Source organism: Microcaecilia unicolor, chromosome 10, assembly GCF_901765095.1.
Source record: "Microcaecilia unicolor chromosome 10, aMicUni1.1, whole genome shotgun sequence".
NCBI lineage: Eukaryota > Metazoa > Chordata > Amphibia > Gymnophiona > Siphonopidae > Microcaecilia > Microcaecilia unicolor.
This window is the reverse complement of record NC_044040.1, coordinates 6,276,122-6,297,405: the sequence shown is the minus strand read 5'-3', so window position 1 is coordinate 6,297,405 and position 21,284 is coordinate 6,276,122. Positions and strand designations below refer to the sequence as shown.

General features: G+C 44.3%; 1 protein-coding gene across 1 annotated transcript in view; it reads left to right on the top strand.

The window, feature by feature from the left end:
- Positions 1-8,997: 8,997 nt before the first annotated feature.
- Positions 8,998-21,284, top strand: part of OPTN (optineurin) — a 54,668-nt gene continuing 42,381 nt past the window's right edge. Inside the window, exons 1-2 of the mRNA XM_030215757.1 lie at positions 8,998-9,069; positions 11,520-11,699. Of these exons, the coding sequence (XP_030071617.1) occupies positions 11,534-11,699 (166 nt within the window). The 5' untranslated portion in view covers positions 8,998-9,069; positions 11,520-11,533. The remainder of the gene's footprint in view (positions 9,070-11,519; positions 11,700-21,284) is intronic.

Sequence of the window (21,284 nt, the reverse complement as noted above, 5' to 3'; positions counted from 1 at the left end):
AATGAAAGGAGAGTTTAATTCTACTTCCATTTAATTTCAATATATTTCTCCTTCTTCATAACACCAGGCTTCACAAGGCAGATTACAACAGTTAAGATGAACCCATCAGGAAACAGGATATCCTCACTAAAATCTGGCCATCTGTATTGTATAAAAGAACAGTGAAGAAAAATGAGCACAAACTACAGAGTTTATAATTGCTGTTTCTACCAGCTACAATATTTTTTTAATCTGTTTGATATTCAATTGTTATTTCTTGTCTCCTACAGCTTTTAAGGCACTGCCTATCCAACTGAAACTTTTTTACAGATGGACCAACAATAAAGAATGACAAATGGATGCAGTAGCTCATAGGTTTGCATGCTTAGTTTTGAGTGAACGCCAATGATGGCTGGGCAGGGGAGTGGAAACAAGAGATTAACCAAATTGGCTTCCTTGCTTTCAGTGGACTAGAACCTGGGGGGTTTTTTCTGTTATGATGCAAAAGTAGTGCCAGGTCTGCAGATGTGTTCAGTTAATTACTTTGGGCTAAGGACAAAAGGTAATTTAAGCCTTATCAGAGAAGAAGATAACCAGACTGGAAAAAACTGTTTATCATGTAACTGAAGATAGGCTCACTTCCACTCCTGTCTATTAAACCTCCTTGCAGCAGCTCATAGGTTTGCTTGCTTTGTTTCGAGTGTACTAGAGATGACGGCTGTGTGAGGGAGTGGAAACAGAGATTAACCAAATCGGCTTCCTTGCTTACAGTGGACTAGATAGGCTCACTTCCACTCCTGTCTATTAAACCTCCTTGCAGCATCTCATAGGTTAGCTTGCTCTGTTCTGAGTGTATGGCAATGACGGCTGCGCGGGGGAGCGGAAACAGAGATTAACCAAATCGGCTTCCTCGCTTACAGTGGACTAGATAGGCTCATTTCCACTCCTGTCTATTAAACCTCCTTGCAGCATCTCATAGGTTTGCTTGCTTTGATTTGAGTGAATGGGGATGACGGCTGCGCTGGGAAGGGCAAACTTAGATTGTCCTAATTGGCTTCCTTGCTTACAGTGGACTAGATAGGCTCACTTCCACTCCTGTCTATTTAATCTCCTTGCAGCAGGTCATAGGTTTGCTTGCTCTGTTCTGAGTGTATGGCAATGACGGCTGTGCGGAAACAGAGATTAACCAATTCAGCTTCCTCGCTTACAGTGGACTAGATAGGCTCAGCTCCACTCCTGTCTATTAAACCTCCTTGTAGCAGCTCATAGGTTTGCTTGCTTTGTTTTGAGTGTACTGGATGACGGCTGCGCGGGGGAGTGGAAACAGAGATTAACCAAATCGGCTTCCTCGCTTACAGTGGACTAGATAGGCTCAGCTCCACTCCTGTCTATTAAACCTCCTTGTAGCAGCTCATAGGTTTGCTTGCTTTGTTTTGAGTGTACTGGATGACGGCTGCGCGGGGGAGTGGAAACAGAGATTAACCAAATCGGCTTCCTCGCTTACAGTGGACTAGATAGGCTCAGCTCCACTCCTGTCTATTAAACCTCCTTGTAGCAGCTCATAGGTTTGCTTGCTTTGTTTTGAGTGTACTGGATGACGGCTGCGTGGAGGAGTGGAAACAGAGATTGGCATACTTCCACTCCTGTCTATTAAACCTCCTTGTAGCAGCTCATAGGTTTGCTTGCTTTGTTTTGAGTGTACTGGATGACGGCTGCGCGGGGGAGTGGAAACAGAGATTAACCAAATCGGCTTCCTCGCTTACAGTGGACTAGATAGGCTCAGCTCCACTCCTGTCTATTAAACCTCCTTGTAGCAGCTCATAGGTTAGCTTGCTTTGTTTTGAGTGTACTGGATGACGGCTGCGTGGAGGAGTGGAAACAGAGATTGGCATACTTCCACTCCTGTCTATTAAACCTCCTTGCAGCATCTCATAGGTTAGCTTGCTCTGTTCTGAGTGTATGGCAATGACGGCTGCGCGGGGGAGCGGAAACAGAGATTAACCAAATCGGCTTCCTCGCTTACAGTGGACTAGATAGGCTCATTTCCACTCCTGTCTATTAAACCTCCTTGCAGCATCTCATAGGTTTGCTTGCTTTGATTTGAGTGAATGGGGATGACGGCTGCGCTGGGAAGGGCAAACTTAGATTGTCCTAATTGGCTTCCTTGCTTACAGTGGACTAGATAGGCTCACTTCCACTCCTGTCTATTTAATCTCCTTGCAGCAGGTCATAGGTTTGCTTGCTCTGTTCTGAGTGTATGGCAATGACGGCTGTGCGGAAACAGAGATTAACCAATTCAGCTTCCTCGCTTACAGTGGACTAGATAGGCTCAGCTCCACTCCTGTCTATTAAACCTCCTTGTAGCAGCTCATAGGTTTGCTTGCTTTGTTTTGAGTGTACTGGATGACGGCTGCGCGGGGGAGTGGAAACAGAGATTAACCAAATCGGCTTCCTCGCTTACAGTGGACTAGATAGGCTCAGCTCCACTCCTGTCTATTAAACCTCCTTGTAGCAGCTCATAGGTTTGCTTGCTTTGTTTTGAGTGTACTGGATGACGGCTGCGCGGGGGAGTGGAAACAGAGATTAACCAAATCGGCTTCCTCGCTTACAGTGGACTAGATAGGCTCAGCTCCACTCCAGTCTATTAAACCTCCTTGTAGCAGCTCATAGGTTTGCTTGCTTTGTTTTGAGTGTACTGGATGACGGCTGCGCGGGGGAGTGGAAACAGAGATTAACCAATTCAGCTTCCTTGCTTACAGTGGACTAGATAGGCTCAGCTCCACTCCTGTCTATTAAACCTCCTTGCAGCAGCTCCTAGGTTTGCTTGCTTTGATTTGAGTGAATGGGGATGACGGCTGCGCTGGGAAGGGCAAACTTAGATTGTCCTAATTGGCTTCCTTGCTTACAGTGGACTAGATAGGCTCACTTCCACTCCTGTCTATTTAATCTCCTTGCAGCAGGTCATAGGTTTGCTTGCTCTGTTCTGAGTGTATGGCAATGACGGCTGTGCGGAAACAGAGATTAACCAATTCAGCTTCCTCGCTTACAGTGGACTAGATAGGCTCAGCTCCACTCCTGTCTATTAAACCTCCTTGCAGCAGCTCATAGGTTTGCTTGCTTTGTTTTGAGTGTACTGGATGACGGCTGCGCGGGGGAGTGGAAACAGAGATTAACCAAATCGGCTTCCTCGCTTACAGTGGACTAGATAGGCTCAGCTCCACTCCTGTCTATTAAACCTCCTTGTAGCAGCTCATAGGTTAGCTTGCTTTGTTTTGAGTGTACTGGATGACGGCTGCGTGGAGGAGTGGAAACAGAGATTGGCATACTTCCACTCCTGTCTATTAAACCTCCTTGCAGCAGCTCCTAGGTTTGCTTGCTTTGATTTGAGTGAATGGGGATGACGGCTGCGCTGGGAAGGGCAAACTTAGATTGTCCTAATTGGCTTCCTTGCTTACAGTGGACTAGATAGGCTCACTTCCACTCCTGTCTATTTAATCTCCTTGCAGCAGGTCATAGGTTTGCTTGCTCTGTTCTGAGTGTATGGCAATGACGGCTGTGCGGAAACAGAGATTAACCAATTCAGCTTCCTCGCTTACAGTGGACTAGATAGGCTCAGCTCCACTCCTGTCTATTAAACCTCCTTGTAGCAGCTCATAGGTTAGCTTGCTTTGTTTTGAGTGTACTGGATGACGGCTGCGTGGAGGAGTGGAAACAGAGATTGGCATACTTCCACTCCTGTCTATTAAACCTCCTTGCAGCAGCTCATAGGTTTGCTTGCTTTGTTTTGAGTGTACTGGATGACGGCTGCGCGGGGGAGTGGAAACAGAGATTAACCAAATCGGCTTCCTCGCTTACAGTGGACTAGATAGGCTCAGCTCCACTCCTGTCTATTAAACCTCCTTGTAGCAGCTCATAGGTTAGCTTGCTTTGTTTTGAGTGTACTGGATGACGGCTGCGTGGAGGAGTGGAAACAGAGATTGGCATACTTCCACTCCTGTCTATTAAACCTCCTTGCAGCAGCTCATAGGTTTGCTTGCTTTGTTTTGAGTGTACTGGATGACGGCTGCGCGGCGGAGTGGAAACAGAGATTAACCAAATCGGCTTCCTCGCTTACAGTGGACTAAATAGGCTCAGCTCCACTCCTGTCTATTAAACCTCCTTGTAGCAGCTCATAGGTTAGCTTGCTTTGTTTTGAGTGTACTGGATGACGGCTGCGTGGAGGAGTGGAAACAGAGATTGGCATACTTCCACTCCTGTCTATTAAACCTCCTTGCAGCAGCTCATAGGTTTGCTTGCTTTGTTTTGAGTGTACTGGATGACGGCTGCGCGGGGGAGTGGAAACAGAGATTAACCAAATCGGCTTCCTCGCTTACAGTGGACTAGATAGGCTCAGCTCCACTCCTGTCTATTAAACCTCCTTGTAGCAGCTCATAGGTTAGCTTGCTTTGTTTTGAGTGTACTGGATGACGGCTGCGTGGAGGAGTGGAAACAGAGATTGGCATACTTCCACTCCTGTCTATTAAACCTCCTTGCAGCAGCTCATAGGTTTGCTTGCTTTGTTTTGAGTGTACTGGATGACGGCTGCGTGGAGGAGTGGAAACAGAGATTGGCATACTTCCACTCCTGTCTATTAAACCTCCTTGCAGCAGCTCATAGGTTTGCTTGCTTTGTTTTGAGTGTACTGGATGACGGCTGCGCGGGGGAGTGGAAACAGAGATTAACCAAATCGGCTTCCTCGCTTACAGTGGACTAGATAGGCTCAGCTCCACTCCTGTCTATTAAACCTCCTTGTAGCAGCTCATAGGTTAGCTTGCTTTGTTTTGAGTGTACTGGATGACGGCTGCGTGGAGGAGTGGAAACAGAGATTGGCATACTTCCACTCCTGTCTATTAAACCTCCTTGCAGCAGCTCATAGGTTTGCTTGCTTTGTTTTGAGTGTACTGGATGACGGCTGCGCGGCGGAGTGGAAACAGAGATTAACCAAATCGGCTTCCTCGCTTACAGTGGACTAGATAGGCTCAGCTCCACTCCTGTCTATTAAACCTCCTTGTAGCAGCTCATAGGTTAGCTTGCTTTGTTTTGAGTGTACTGGATGACGGCTGCGTGGAGGAGTGGAAACAGAGATTGGCATACTTCCACTACTGTCTATTAAACCTCCTTGCAGCAGCTCATAGGTTAGCTTGCTTTGTTTTGAGTGTACTGGATGACGGCTGCGTGGAGGAGTGGAAACAGAGATTGGCATACTTCCACTACTGTCTATTAAACCTCCTTGCAGCAGCTCATAGGTTTGCTTGCTTTGTTTTGAGTGTACTGGATGACGGCTGCGTGGAGGAGTGGAAACAGAGATTGGCATACTTCCACTACTGTCTATTAAACCTCCTTGCAGCAGCTCATAGGTTTGCTTGCTTTGTTTTGAGTGTACTGGATGACGGCTGCGCGGGGGAGTGGAAACAGAGATTAACCAAATCGGCTTCCTCGCTTACAGTGGACTAGATAGGCTCAGCTCCACTCCTGTCTATTAAACCTCCTTGCAGCAGCTCATAGGTTTGCTTGCTTTGTTTTGAGTGTACTGGATGACGGCTGCGCGGCGGAGTGGAAACAGAGATTAACCAAATCGGCTTCCTCGCTTACAGTGGACTAAATAGGCTCAGCTCCACTCCTGTCTATTAAACCTCCTTGTAGCAGCTCATAGGTTAGCTTGCTTTGTTTTGAGTGTACTGGATGACGGCTGCGTGGAGGAGTGGAAACAGAGATTGGCATACTTCCACTCCTGTCTATTAAACCTCCTTGCAGCAGCTCATAGGTTTGCTTGCTTTGTTTTGAGTGTACTGGATGACGGCTGCGCGGGGGAGTGGAAACAGAGATTAACCAAATCGGCTTCCTCGCTTACAGTGGACTAGATAGGCTCAGCTCCACTCCTGTCTATTAAACCTCCTTGTAGCAGCTCATAGGTTAGCTTGCTTTGTTTTGAGTGTACTGGATGACGGCTGCGTGGAGGAGTGGAAACAGAGATTGGCATACTTCCACTACTGTCTATTAAACCTCCTTGCAGCAGCTCATAGGTTTGCTTGCTTTGTTTTGAGTGTACTGGATGACGGCTGCGTGGAGGAGTGGAAACAGAGATTGGCATACTTCCACTCCTGTCTATTAAACCTCCTTGCAGCAGCTCATAGGTTTGCTTGCTTTGTTTTGAGTGTACTGGATGACGGCTGCGCGGGGGAGTGGAAACAGAGATTAACCAAATCGGCTTCCTCGCTTACAGTGGACTAGATAGGCTCAGCTCCACTCCTGTCTATTAAACCTCCTTGTAGCAGCTCATAGGTTAGCTTGCTTTGTTTTGAGTGTACTGGATGACGGCTGCGTGGAGGAGTGGAAACAGAGATTGGCATACTTCCACTCCTGTCTATTAAACCTCCTTGCAGCAGCTCATAGGTTTGCTTGCTTTGTTTTGAGTGTACTGGATGACGGCTGCGCGGCGGAGTGGAAACAGAGATTAACCAAATCGGCTTCCTCGCTTACAGTGGACTAGATAGGCTCAGCTCCACTCCTGTCTATTAAACCTCCTTGTAGCAGCTCATAGGTTAGCTTGCTTTGTTTTGAGTGTACTGGATGACGGCTGCGTGGAGGAGTGGAAACAGAGATTGGCATACTTCCACTACTGTCTATTAAACCTCCTTGCAGCAGCTCATAGGTTAGCTTGCTTTGTTTTGAGTGTACTGGATGACGGCTGCGTGGAGGAGTGGAAACAGAGATTGGCATACTTCCACTACTGTCTATTAAACCTCCTTGCAGCAGCTCATAGGTTTGCTTGCTTTGTTTTGAGTGTACTGGATGACGGCTGCGTGGAGGAGTGGAAACAGAGATTGGCATACTTCCACTACTGTCTATTAAACCTCCTTGCAGCAGCTCATAGGTTTGCTTGCTTTGTTTTGAGTGTACTGGATGACGGCTGCGCGGGGGAGTGGAAACAGAGATTAACCAAATCGGCTTCCTCGCTTACAGTGGACTAGATAGGCTCAGCTCCACTCCTGTCTATTAAACCTCCTTGTAGCAGCTCATAGGTTAGCTTGCTTTGTTTTGAGTGTACTGGATGACGGCTGCGCGGGGGAGTGGAAACAGAGATTAACCAAATCGGCTTCCTCGCTTACAGTGGACTAGATAGGCTCAGCTCCACTCCTGTCTATTAAACCTCCTTGTAGCAGCTCATAGGTTAGCTTGCTTTGTTTTGAGTGTACTGGATGACGGCTGCGTGGAGGAGTGGAAACAGAGATTGGCATACTTCCACTACTGTCTATTAAACCTCCTTGCAGCAGCTCATAGGTTAGCTTGCTTTGTTTTGAGTGTACTGGATGACGGCTGCGTGGAGGAGTGGAAACAGAGATTGGCATACTTCCACTCCTGTCTATTAAACCTCCTTGCAGCAGCTCATAGGTTAGCTTGCTTTGTTTTGAGTGTACTGGATGACGGCTGCGTGGAGGAGTGGAAACAGAGATTGGCATACTTCCACTACTGTCTATTAAACCTCCTTGCAGCAGCTCATAGGTTTGCTTGCTTTGTTTTGAGTGTACTGGATGACGGCTGCGCGGGGGAGTGGAAACAGAGATTAACCAAATCGGCTTCCTCGCTTACAGTGGACTAGATAGGCTCAGCTCCACTCCTGTCTATTAAACCTCCTTGCAGCAGCTCATAGGTTTGCTTGCTTTGTTTTGAGTGTACTGGATGACGGCTGCGCGGGGGAGTGGAAACAGAGATTAACCAAATCGGCTTCCTCGCTTACAGTGGACTAGATAGGCTCAGCTCCACTCCTGTCTATTAAACCTCCTTGTAGCAGCTCATAGGTTAGCTTGCTTTGTTTTGAGTGTACTGGATGACGGCTGCGTGGAGGAGTGGAAACAGAGATTGGCATACTTCCACTACTGTCTATTAAACCTCCTTGCAGCAGCTCATAGGTTTGCTTGCTTTGTTTTGAGTGTACTGGATGACGGCTGCGCGGGGGAGTGGAAACAGAGATTAACCAAATCGGCTTCCTCGCTTACAGTGGACTAGATAGGCTCAGCTCCACTCCTGTCTATTAAACCTCCTTGTAGCAGCTCATAGGTTAGCTTGCTTTGTTTTGAGTGTACTGGATGACGGCTGCGTGGAGGAGTGGAAACAGAGATTGGCATACTTCCACTACTGTCTATTAAACCTCCTTGCAGCAGCTCATAGGTTAGCTTGCTTTGTTTTGAGTGTACTGGATGACGGCTGCGTGGAGGAGTGGAAACAGAGATTGGCATACTTCCACTACTGTCTATTAAACCTCCTTGCAGCAGCTCATAGGTTTGCTTGCTTTGTTTTGAGTGTACTGGATGACGGCTGCGTGGAGGAGTGGAAACAGAGATTGGCATACTTCCACTACTGTCTATTAAACCTCCTTGCAGCAGCTCATAGGTTTGCTTGCTTTGTTTTGAGTGTACTGGATGACGGCTGCGCGGCGGAGTGGAAACAGAGATTAACCAATTCAGCTTCCTTGCTTACAGTGGACTAGATAGGCTCATTTCCACTCCTGTCTATTAAACCTCCTTGTAGCAGCTCATAGGTTTGCTTGCTTTGTTTTGAGTGTACTGGATGACGGCTGCGCGGGGGAGTGGAAACAGAGATTAACCAATTCAGCTTCCTTGCTTACAGTGGACTAGATAGGCTCATTTCCACTCCTGTCTATTAAACCTCCTTGTAGCAGCTCATAGGTTTGCTTGCTTTGTTTTGAGTGTACTGGATGACGGCTGCGCGGGGGAGTGGAAACAGAGATTAACCAGATCAGCTTCCTTGTTTACAGAGAACTCGACGGCTCTCTCCCACCCCTCTGTCTATTAAACCTCTTTGCACGAGAAGCCCGCAGGAACTACTTCCCTCCTTCCCCGCAAACCCGTTCCCAATGCAGCTCCAGATCGCACAACAGGCCGCGCCGCGTCCCGCCCCCCAGCCCTGACCGGAAACAGGAAGTAGCGTCAGAGGAGGGCGGGTCCCGGGACGCTGAGACTCAGATTGCAGCAGGGAGAGGGTCGAAGACTCACTGGAGGAGGAAGCGGGGTTGTTGGTGGGGAAGCTCAGGTATGAGTTTGGGGGGTGGGGAGGGGGATGATAGACCACGGGGAGGGCAGACGAATATGTGTCACTCGTGCCTTCCTTGTCAGGACTTTACAGCTTTTAGTATGGGGCTGTCCAAGTTTTGGTCCTGAAGATCAACAACCCAGTCAGGTTTCTAAGATTATGTGTTTTTCTGGATCAGTGTTAGCTTCCTTATTAAAGCATGTAACCCAGTGCCAGAAATAAAGACCCCCAAATGATTTGGTGATTCTGATCCAGGGGGCAAAGTGAAAAAGATGTTTCTTAAAGCCTACAGGGCAATGTAAAATAATGATAATGATAAATAACCCCCTAGAGTTTTTTTTGCTGTTTTATCAGCAACCACTTGGCATTTCAGTATGAAATTTTACAGATTGATTTGTTGTCATTGTCTATGTGTATGTGCTTAGTGGAATGAAACTATCTTTAAACCACTTTGGGTTCAGGCCCACCCAGTAGCAGCATACCTATGATGTGGCTGGCAGGGATCCCCAAGCCCCACCAGCTGAAAACTCCCAACAGGTGTCCCTCCTGCATACCTTGTAAGTAGCAGATCTTCACCTGCACTGAACAGTGACATACATACTGCTTGCACCGGCTCCACAGCCTTCCCTCTGAAGTATTTCTGCCTAGGCAGACACAGGAAGTTGCATCAGAGGTAAGGGTGTGGGACCAACATGAGCAGTGTGTATTAGTTGCTGCTCGCTGCTGGTGAAAATCTGCTATTTAAAAGGTATACGGGAGAGGGGGGATGTTTGAGAGGTCATATGGCATGCAGGCGAGAGAAGGAGAGACCAAATCACCTGTGGGACGGGGCGAGGTACTTCTGCCCACCCACCTTGGGCCCAGGCCCACCCAAAATTGAGTGTCTGGCTACGCCCCTGCTTTAAACACGGAGAAGTTACAGACTATATAGTGTGACCACCCTGCAGTTTTCGTGCATTTAAAATTTTTTGAACTGTAAAGCTGCTACTATTTGGACAAGGAAGGGTACCAGCTTACTGTTAATGATGTCACAGCAGTGTTGCCATATAAAAAAAAAAATTCCCACCCAAAACAGGCCAAAAACCGCACACACCCCACCTCCAACGTCATCACCCCGCCCCTTCCGTCATGAACCCCGCCCCTTCTGCCATCACCCCACCCCCGCCGTCAGCCCCACCCCTTCCGTCATCACCCCGCCCAATACTTCACCTCGCCCCGCCCAATACGTCACCAAACCCCGCCTCTGTTGCCGTTAGCCCTACCCCCGCCGGCCGAAAAACCGCCCAAAACCCGCGCGAAAAAAAAAAAACAAGCCCAAAAAAACGCAACCCGCCGCGGGCAAAAGTTTCCCGCGGCGGTTGCGGAAAACCGCCCAATTGGACAGGAAAACCGCCCATCTGGCAACCCTGTGTCACAGTGACATAGACTTTTGTCTGGGGAGCAATGTTAGCGGCCTATCACAAGCTCCACCCAGAGCTGCAAACAGTCGCCAATCTGGGACATACCATTCTACCTCACACATATCTTTACTTTGGGGTCTTTTTACACAGCGGCGGTAAGCCCAACTTACCGCTCGCTCTTTACCACGTGTCATTTTGGGGGGAAAAAGAAGACCCCTGGAAATGGCTTGCACAGCAATAACCCGGTGGTAATCAGTCATTTCGATTCGCTGCCCAGTTACCGCCGGGTTGGCGTGGGAGCCCTTATCGCTACCTCAGTGGGTAGTTCTCTTACCGCATGGCCATGTGTGCCTGGGGTCTTTTTACCTGCTGCAGTGAAAAGGGCCCTTTCCACAGCTTAATAAAAGGACCCCTTTATTTCTTATAGATCACAACATACCCAACAGAGTTCAGTGTGATTTACAAATAATCAAAAAGAGACTGGGACATACCAGGAATTACAATCAATTAAAATTACAATATAAAAATATTAAAAATATACTTCCCTTCAAAATTTACCTTATACATAGAAATGTACTTCCCCTTCAAGATTTTCAAATAGAGGTGTTTTAAGAGCTATACAAAACATCCGATAGCAAGGGATAGATGGAATAACATCCCAATACAAATTAGAACAGTTTGCAGTCACATAAGGTAAAGTAGAAGTACAAACCCCCTTATATCTAATCCCCTTAGGTGAAGGATAAGTCAGATTCTACTACTACTTCTATTTATCATATGCTAGACGATGATTTCTGCGCCGTCTTTGCTTTTGAGAAAATGAGAACAGAAACCATCAGTTCAGGTATTCTGGTGTAGCTCCACACAATGATAAAAAGACCAGAGTACATGATTAGTGGCTGCTAGACCAGTAAATATTGGAATTGTGTGAAGCAGGAGAGATTATACCAATTCCAGACCCCAGCATCTGTACAGCTCATCATTTGTACCCATTTTGGCTGGTAGGACTTCTGTGAATCAAATTTTTCCTTTTTTTTTTTGTTTTTTTAGGTGCGGTTGTGGCTATGTCGAACCGTCCATCAGCTAGACCTGCTGAGAATGGTAACTGTGCTGTTGGTGAGATGGCAAATGGACCCCCCAGTCTGAATCATCCCACACTTGGTGAGATTACACCGGAAAACATGCTACAGCAAATTAATGAACTCATTTTGGAGAACAATGAGTTAAAAGGTAAAGGAACTTTCACCCTTCATGCTTGCACTTTTATCATATTTAGGGGGGGGGGGGGGGGGGGTTGAAGGTTTTCCCTCACTGGTGTCTGTGGCATCAACTGCTTCGTTATACACCTTGGTTCTGATTTGAAATTCTTACCCCTGTTTTTCTGTGGAAATAGCCCTGTATGAGATGAAGTAACCCCAGGGCAGCCCCAGCCCATTCAGATTGACCTTTAGTCACTTGTCATTAGAACATCAGTTTCATTTCTGATTGTAGCTGCTGTGTCACGGCTGGAAACGTGTGTTCAGTATTTCCAGCTAGGGAAAGCAGAAGTTAGATTTCACTATTTCAGTGTGTTTACATGGATGGGAGACTAACATGTCAACAACCTCACAGAGTTTGGCTATTGCTGTTACTGAAAACCTTAAACAATGGAAACTAATTTGTCTGATCTCACTTTGTATGCGCTGTCCACACAGACATGCTCAGGTAGCTCTTTGCTTTTGAGTAAAAGGTTAAATCATTAGTTCAGTATATGCTCACCTGCCTTGGGGTCTTTCTCTACTTTTGGTTACAACATAAACTTCTGATGTTTGTTTTGTTCTGTAATTACTTTTTCGGACCTCTGGAAGGTACTCGGAGGTAGAAAGGGGTGGTAACTTCTCAGATCTCTTAATGCAAGCCAGATTAGCGTAAACTGTCTTTGAGAGGTTCATCAACAATGCAGGCTGCGAAAGAAGGGGTGGTAACTTCTCAGATCTCTTAATGCAAGCCAGATTAGCGTAAACTGTCTTTGAGAGGTTCATCAACAATGCAGGCTGCGAAAGATGATTAAGTAATCCCATAGTTGAGGAACGGATTGTGCTGTCAGTCTTGCGAGTTTCTCCAGTACAGAAAGTAGATACCAAGCTGACTGCAAGAAGATAACAGCTGTGTTCTGTATCTGTAAAAAGCTTTCTATTTAGGCATGGTCAATAATTGTGACAACTCTATTAAAAAGAGCCATTGACATCGGTAAATTATTACCAGTGGAATTATGAAACCTGCCATTAGACCTCAAAACCTAAAGAGATAAATATAGGGAGATCAAAAGGTCACAGAAGTTAAGAACACCAAAAATATTTTCTCCACATGAGAAACTTGTTTTTTTTTTGTTATTCACTTTTAATATTACAGTCCAAAAATATTTAAGAATGACAAAATATCACGGGAAATACTGAAACTCTTTTAACTGTATCTTGAATCCTAATCATTTGTGATGAAAAATCAGATTTCAACTGCAGAGCTTCTTCATTGGAAAATGTAAATTCCAGCCATCACCATGTTTTTGATGTGGACCATGATTAGGTACAGAATCCGTGCTGTAATTTCATTGGGGATCGTGGCTGCAACATATGCAGTGACGAGATTATTATAGAAAGGTTTTTGTTGGGGGGGGGGGAGTTATGATATTTTATATAATTGGGTGTTTTTTGGGGGGGAGGTTATGATATTTTATAAAATGAGATGGTTTTGGAGTTTGTTTTGTTTATGGACTTGTGGATGGTTTAAGAGGTTTATTTATTTATTTATTTGTTACATTTGTATCCCATATTTTCCCACTTATTTGCAAGCTCAATGTGGCTTACATAGTACTGTAAAGGCGTTTGCCAAGTCTGGTAGATAACAAATACAAGGTGATGTTGTGGTCGAATAAGGTTCATGAGTTTCGGACACAATGGGGGTAGAAGAGGGGAAGGGTTATAAGGTGTCCATAATGTGCTGTGTTGCAGAGAGCGAGTTTATATGATGTTGAGAACTTGCCCTGGCAGATTTCCTATTATTGAAACTAAAGCCTTCAGAATTCAGACTGGTAGGGTTGTTTGTTCTCAAACTATGTACTAAAGTATTGAAGTTACCTATGGTAGGAAACCATCTGTTAGAAGTTCTTGGGAAAATGATAAATTATTAAAATGAATTTTGAGAAAAATTGCTTCGCGGCCTTTGTTGTCTGTCCTCTGACCCTATGATTCCAATATCCTGTTGCTATTTTAATGCTGGATCAGTGTATAGCAAACATTTGCTTGTACAGGATCTGATTTGGGTTTGGTTTTTATTACAGGAATCTGACTACAGGAACATTCAAATCCCATAGTTGCAGAGCGTTGTCCTCCTGGATCTGCCATTGTGCATGCCTATAGAAGTGTTAAAAAGGGGGATGGTTTGGCCATTATTTCTAAGAAATGCCTATCTGTGTCTGTTATATCTTGTAGTTCAACTGTCTGACGAGCAAGCACCAAATCCGATAGTGTTTCTCTTGGTTCACTTTGACTTATATATCTGATTCTTTGCAATCTAAAACAGGAGATAACTCGAAGGCAGATAGATGAGAGCTTTTTGGGGTTCAGTACGCCCTCAATTGAATACTCTTGAAACCGATCCACTGTTAAACATTTACAAAAAAGCAAGTGAACTCCACTGAACAAGTTTATTATTCTGAATTGGTGGGAATAAATCATCTCTTTTTTTTTTCCTTTTTTTTTTATTTACATTCACATTTATCATATAAATGTAAGGAAATACAGAAATTAATATAAAAAGGAAAACATTTTCTCTCAACAATGTATATTTACATAATTGTCCACAATTGGAAGATCCAAGATCAGGAAAACAATCTTAAAGAAAATAAGAAAAACTCAAAATGGTTAACCTTACACTTCACATTTTCTGAGGGAGGAAGGTTAATCGGTTATTGCAGCCGGTGCACTGGTAACTGAAGGAAGTTGCTGCAGAGGATTCTTCATCTGTTTCCACAAACTCTTCTAATTTCTTAGGTTCAAACAAATAAGTAATAAGGAAAATAAAACACTTACAAGGGAATCGCGCTAGGAAGGTCCCACCTAGGGCAATGATTCCTGCCTTAAAAGCCAAGACCTCACACCTCCCAGTCTGCGATTCCCTTGATGTGTCAGGAAATATATTCATCTTTAAACCCAAAAAACTATCAACCATGTATCGGAAATACAATTTCAAAAACATTGTTTGGAATAAATCATCTCAGTTTGAATAAATTATTCCACCTTGTAAATCATTTTACTACCCCCCCCCCCCCCTTGTCTATCGTTGTGTACTGTCCATTCTCAACCTTCAGCAAATGATTTAACTACTTATTTTTCTTCAAAAGTTGATAAGATTTATCTTTTTTTTTTTTTTTGTCACATTTGTACCCCGCGCTTTCCCACTCATGGCAGGCTCAATGCGGCAGGCAATGGAGGGTTAAGTGACTTGCCCAGAGTCACAAGGAGCTGCCTGTGTCGGGAATCGAACTCAGATCCTCAGGACCAAAGTCCACCACCCTAACCACTAGGCCACTCCTCCACTCTGCTTTTGATAAACAAATATTTGATGAATCATTATTTGCCAATACCCACAGACAGAATGGTCAGCTTTTAAAGCCCATCTCTGCCAATGAACTGAATCCTTGGCTCAAACGACCAGCAACACATTTCTTTGTATTAGAGATTTGTCCTGCTGGTTTGTTGAAAAACCCTCCTTTTGATTTTTTTTAAATTGGTTAGTTTACTGGGTCAACCTGATCTTAACTCAGGGATGGTTTTCACCTTCCATGGGTAACCTTGCCTTAACTCTGATACCAAAATCTGCTAAATCGGATGTATCTCAGGTTGCCAATTTTTGACCTGTAGCTAGTATAACTTTTTTTTTTTTTTTTTTTACTAAGTTGATAGATTTTGTGGTGAATTCTCAATTATCTGGCTACATATCGAGCTTAAATTTATTACACAACTCTCAATATGGTTTTAGTAGCTATCACAGCACAGAAACACTTCTACTAACTTTAACATCTGCAACTAAATATTTTGTGTAGAGGAAAAGAAGAGGTCTTGCTGCAATTTGATATTTCAGCAGCTTTTGACACCGTTAACCATGAACAATTACTTACTAGGTTGTCGGAGTTTAGCTGATGTTGAGCTTAAGTGGTTTGATTCATTTCTGAGAAATAGACAATATTTTGCTATTAAAGATGGGATGCTGTCTTTTTCATGGCGATCGCTATTTGAGTTCTGCAGGGATCTCCCATATCTCCGCTATTATACAGTCTCACTATAAGTTCACTTGGGGCAATTTCTTTGGAGATTGGTGAGATTAAACTGCTGTACATTGATGGTATTTTTTTGTTGATTCCAGTTAATTCTATCCACGATATTGCCTTATTGAATTATCGTCCCATCTCTTCAATGCCCTTCTTTGCGAAAGTGATTGAGCGTTTTCTGCTTCAACAATAAGATGATTATCTCCAAGAACAGGGAATTTTATATCAGCATCAGTTTGGCTTTAGAAAAGATTGTGACACGGAAACATTGTTGATTATCTTTGTTGGATGGTGTCGAGACTGTTTTTAATAAAGGGACAAAGTTTTTGCCGATTACTTTGATCGTGTCAAAAGCTGCTGAAACGTCTATTCATGACATTTTACTGAACCGATTACAGTCCATTGGACTGACCGGTACGGTATTATGTTGGTTTTGTTCCTTCTTATCTGATAGGAGTTTCTGTGTATTCAATGAGTCAGAGAAATCTGCTTTTATAGCATGTTCGACCGGAGTCCTTCAAGGCTCCTGTCTGTTTGCAGTACTTTTTAATCTTTTTCTTATACCATTGGTCATCTTATTGAAATGTGTTGGGGTGCAATATAAATTGTATGCTGGTGATATTCAATTCTTATTGCCAGTTGAAACCTCTTTTGAAGGTACTTTCATAAAATTGCATTTGTGCCTTGTGAAAATTATTCAGTTGATGGAAGACAATCGTCTAAAACTGAATATTTTGAAAACTCAGATTTTTTTATCATCTGGCATCATTGAGGTTGATTGTGTCAAGGTATTTAGTATGAATTCAGTTGAAATTCCAATACTGAAAGATTTTAGAAATTTGGGTGTTCAACGTCTGAAACTGCAGTAGCAAGGAGGCTTGGTCTGGGCATATTTTGGACAGGACTAGGAAAGGCCAAAAGATGAACATCCAACTCTGATTGCGGAAGGGGAAGGGATGTCCATGTTCCGAAAGACGGACTTCTGTATTTAGACCTGGCATTTGGCATGTCCAGGTTACAGAAAGGTGCTCTGATTGAGCAGTTCTACACTGAAAGGAGGTCACAGCAGGTATTTTTCTGTACCTAAAGGTCTCACGGTTTGAAAAAGAAAAGAAAATTGCAAACATCTGCAGTGGGATTTGAACCTGCAACCTCTGGTTCTCTGCTCTGGTTCTCAGCTGGCTATTCTAACCATTAGGCTATGCTTCCACTTGGAAGTCTGTGTGGCCATTTTATAATACGGACATACCTCTGCTGCCACATTGGACATCTCTGGTTTTCTTTCCCCGTTAATAGTTTGGACGTTTGTTTGTAAAATGGAAGTTCGTGCCGGATGTAGCCAGAACTTGGACGTCCACGTCTGTATTTTAGAACAGGCTGTAAACAGCAGATCCTGTTCTGAAATACATATTCTGAGTTGGATGTCCTTTCTAAATTGTCGTTCATAATGTACCTAGTTCAGACGGTGCCGTTGCAGCGTTTGTATGAGTATGGAGTAACATTTTCTCTACCTTATCACTCAGCTGGAATGTTCTTTACTTTCCGTGGTTGAAAGTGCATGCTGTTAGGTACGCAGTTATATACACAATTACATGACTAATGCAAGTGCCCATGCTCTTGGAGTGGGGGAGGGTTACAGTCCTCCATTTAATACAGTCACAGAAGCCCTGATTAGCCCCTCACTGTGTCGCTGCGTGATAATGTCCTGGGCAAAGACACTTTTGGTTGGAAAACGGCCTTTTGTTATGGAGTTGATTTAGACTTCTTTGTATTTATGGACAAAAATAAAACTCTGGTTTTGAGCAGGGCTGTGGATTCAGTACACCAAACCGTCGACTGATTCTTCTATTTTTCTACCGTCTGATTCCTGACTCCTATTGATGATGGGCTTTAATTTTTTTATTCTGGATCTGACTTATATATCCCAGTACTTTATCAGGGGCATAGCCAGACAACAGATTTTGGGTGGGCCTAGGCAAGAAGTGGGTGGGCACCAAGTGTTCTCTCCCCCCCCCCCCCCCCCCCCCATACCACCACCAAAAAAAAAATATCTCAGCTGGTGGGAAAACGCTTCTTTTCCCCTTGGCAGTCTGCAGTAGGCATGTGCTAAAAACTGAGCATGCGTAGGTGCCGGTATCAAGGAGAGTAGCGGTTTCATTATATTCAGGGGGAAGTCTTCAGCTGGTGGAGCTGGGGATCCCCACCAGCTACCACTAAACGTGTGCTACTATTGGGTGGGCCTGAACCCTTAGATCGGGGACAAAAATATATCTATATATAAATATAAAATTATAAATTTACCATATATTATAGTGTAAGCTTTTATTTTGAAGCTGGAGTGGGAGTTGGTACATTTGGAAGACTACGATTGCTTAATTCTGAAATTTCACTGAGATCCATTACAACATAATTTTTTTTAACAGTTTAACTTAACTTGCTTTATTAACATGAGTCATAATGTTGATGATGTAAGTGAACATTATGATTAATTTCAATCCTTTTGTATAGGAAAAAAATAATAGACTGTTAGCAGTGTAAGTGTGTTTGAAGTCTGTGACAAATGCAATGGGTCTGAGCTAGTGAAAGCTGTTTTCTCTCTCCATGACACATCCTTATTTTTCAGAGCTGATTTTGGAAATACAACTGTTGGGCTGTTTGCCCATGGAGTGACATTCCCATGCTTTTAAATGTTCAGCGCCCTCCTGCATGCCTTTTGATTTTCCTTGGGGGGGGGGGGGGGGGTGAGGGCAGGAATGACACAGAACAAGTAATTAGAAGCTAATCAGAGTTTGGATTTTAGCAGAACAGGGAACGGGGTTCTTATCTGCTTTTGCATATCCAGCTTCCTGTGAGCTGTTCTCTCTTCTGCAGAATGCATTTATATAGTTTGGATTTTTTTTTTTATTAAACACTCACCTTTTTTCAGTAATAGTTCAAGGTGAGTTACATTCAGGTGCAGTCACTGGAGGACTCACAGTCAAAGTTGGTACCTGAAGTGAGGGAGGATTAAGTGACTTGTCCAGAGTCACAGAGAGCGTCAGTGGGACTTGAACCCGGGTTTTCCTGGGTCTCCTCTAACCCCTAGGCCCAGGCTGCTCCTGCACTATAGTTGATAATTTATATGCTGAGGTGGGGCATCCCCAGGCTTATCTGTCATCATTTGGGCGATCCGTTGCACAAGTCAGACTTCAGTGTAAGATGGACTGTTTGTAACACCCTGAGATCAGGCAGGTCAACAACTGGTCATATTTGTGGTTTGGGTGATTGAACAGTGATCCTTATTCTAAAGAGGGGCACAGGGCAGGGCTTCTCATAAAGCCATGGTCACTGACAAATTTATTTAGTATTTAGCTCGCACCTTTCCGGTGGTGGTTGAAGGTGAGTTACCTGCAGGTACGGTAGATATTTCCCTGTTCCTTGAGGGCTTACAATCTAAGTTTGTACCTGAGAAGGCGTTGGAGGGTTAAGTGACTTGCCCAGGGCCACAAGGAGTGTCGGTGGGATTTTGAGCTCTGGTCTCACTGGTTCGCAGCCCTCTGCCGTAACCACAAGACTACTCCTCCACTACCTGTCACCTGTTTATTTTTCTAGCAGCCTGGCCCACTTTGGGGATATTTAGTGCACTAGAGCTCAGGGCAGAAACTTGAGTGGTTCAATCAGTGCCAGGCGGCCTGACGCCTTTCTTCAGTGACATCACTCTTCTTTGTCAAAAGGGTCCCCTTGTGGAGTTGAGACCCCAGGCAATTGCACTATTGGCCTGGTGTAAGATGGTGGTGGGCTTTTGTGCTCAAGCCAGCTCCCTTCTCCTGCCACTGGCAGGGACATCATTGTATCTCCATGCTGGGCCTGTCTCGAAACTCCTCTAAATGCGAGTTCTGCGCATTTTGAGACAGCCACAAAATGTGCATGTTGGAGTTGATTGGGTATTTGTACATTTGTCCTTTAGATTGTAAGCTCCTTTGAGCAGGGACTGTCCTTCTATGTTAAATTGTACAGCGCTGCGTAACCCTAGTAGCGCTCTAGAAATGTTAAGTAGTAGTAGTAGTAGTATTCTGCTGGGATGAAAAGATCAATTAACTTTTGTCCTCACTGTAGTGTCATATATCACTATCCTCCCCTCATGTGTCTCAACATAGCATGTTTAAAATTCTGCTAGTTAATGGAAATTTTCCATAAAGATAATATATGTTATTGGATTTGCATGAAGACAATATATGTGACTAATGGATAGAGCTTATGTATAAATCCTATACAGTAACTGAGATCCTCTTGTTTGACCCTTAATAGTTGTCCATATCCCCTTTTATTTTTCCCTGTAAACGGCTTAGATATTTATGATTGGTGGTATTTCAAATGAAGTTGAACTATGACCTACTAATATAAGTTCTGGTATTTCAAAGGGATTAATCACCTATTTTGTTCTGCAAGGGTATAAAGAGATGTTACACCCTATAATAGCAGGACCCAGAATTTGGATCCTGGAAGGCCTTCTGTAGGCAGCCACAACAAGGCTCAGGCCCAGGCTGAGCTGCCCACACTGGCGTTCTAATACAGGCTGAGGAGCCTGGCACCCTTTGCTGATGGAGAGACTGCAGGTTGGAGCAGCGACTGTGTTTTCAAATTAAAAGTTTAAGGGCCGGTAGTTGAAGATCTTAACAGTGGATGAAAGTGTAGCCAGCTGTGCCCAGAAGCTGTGGGGAGGGGAGGCATCCATATGATGGAAAGACACTGAACTGTGGAAGAGTTTGGGGCTTTGGACAGTGGGGGGGGGGGGGGGGGGGGGGGAGGGACAACCTCCAAATATTTCAGAGGTAGCTGGCATGATTGCCAAAATGATGAAAATTGAACCCTTTACCATGGCTATAAAGTAGGAATGGAATTGACAATGATGGCTATTCTGTAATTTTTATTTTTGTTACATTTGTACCCTGCGCTTTCCCACTCATGGCAGGCTCAATGCGGCTTACATGGGGCAATGGAGGGTTAAGTGACTTGCCCAGAGTCACAAGGAGCTGCCTGTGCCTGAAGTGGGAATCCAACTCAGTTCCTCAGTTCCCCAGGACCAAAGTCCACCACCCTAACCACTAGGCCACTCCTCCTAATGAGGTTGAAAGGCTGGTTTTGGTGTCTATTTTAAGCCTTTTTTAAAGAAATGTAGGCGCCTACTTTTATTGTATAATAGCTCAAATGGTGGAAACCCCATGTCCATTAAAAGGCCTATAGCTACTGAAAATTCTCCCACCTAGATGGTTGGTTAACCTGTACGTGTGTAAATGATAGAATTCTAAAATGTATGCGCAGACCTGCACTCTCTCTGCTCAAGCTCTTCCCCATGTGCACCATCCGATCATGATATGTACTTGTCCACCAGGCAGCATTCTCTAAGAGGTCATCGACACCAGAATCCTGTTATTTACGCACCTATGTTCTACCTAAAATTAGACAGTTCCTTAGAGAATTTACTCTCCGAATATTTTAAGTTCTCCTAAAAAAAAAAAAAAGCGCATTTA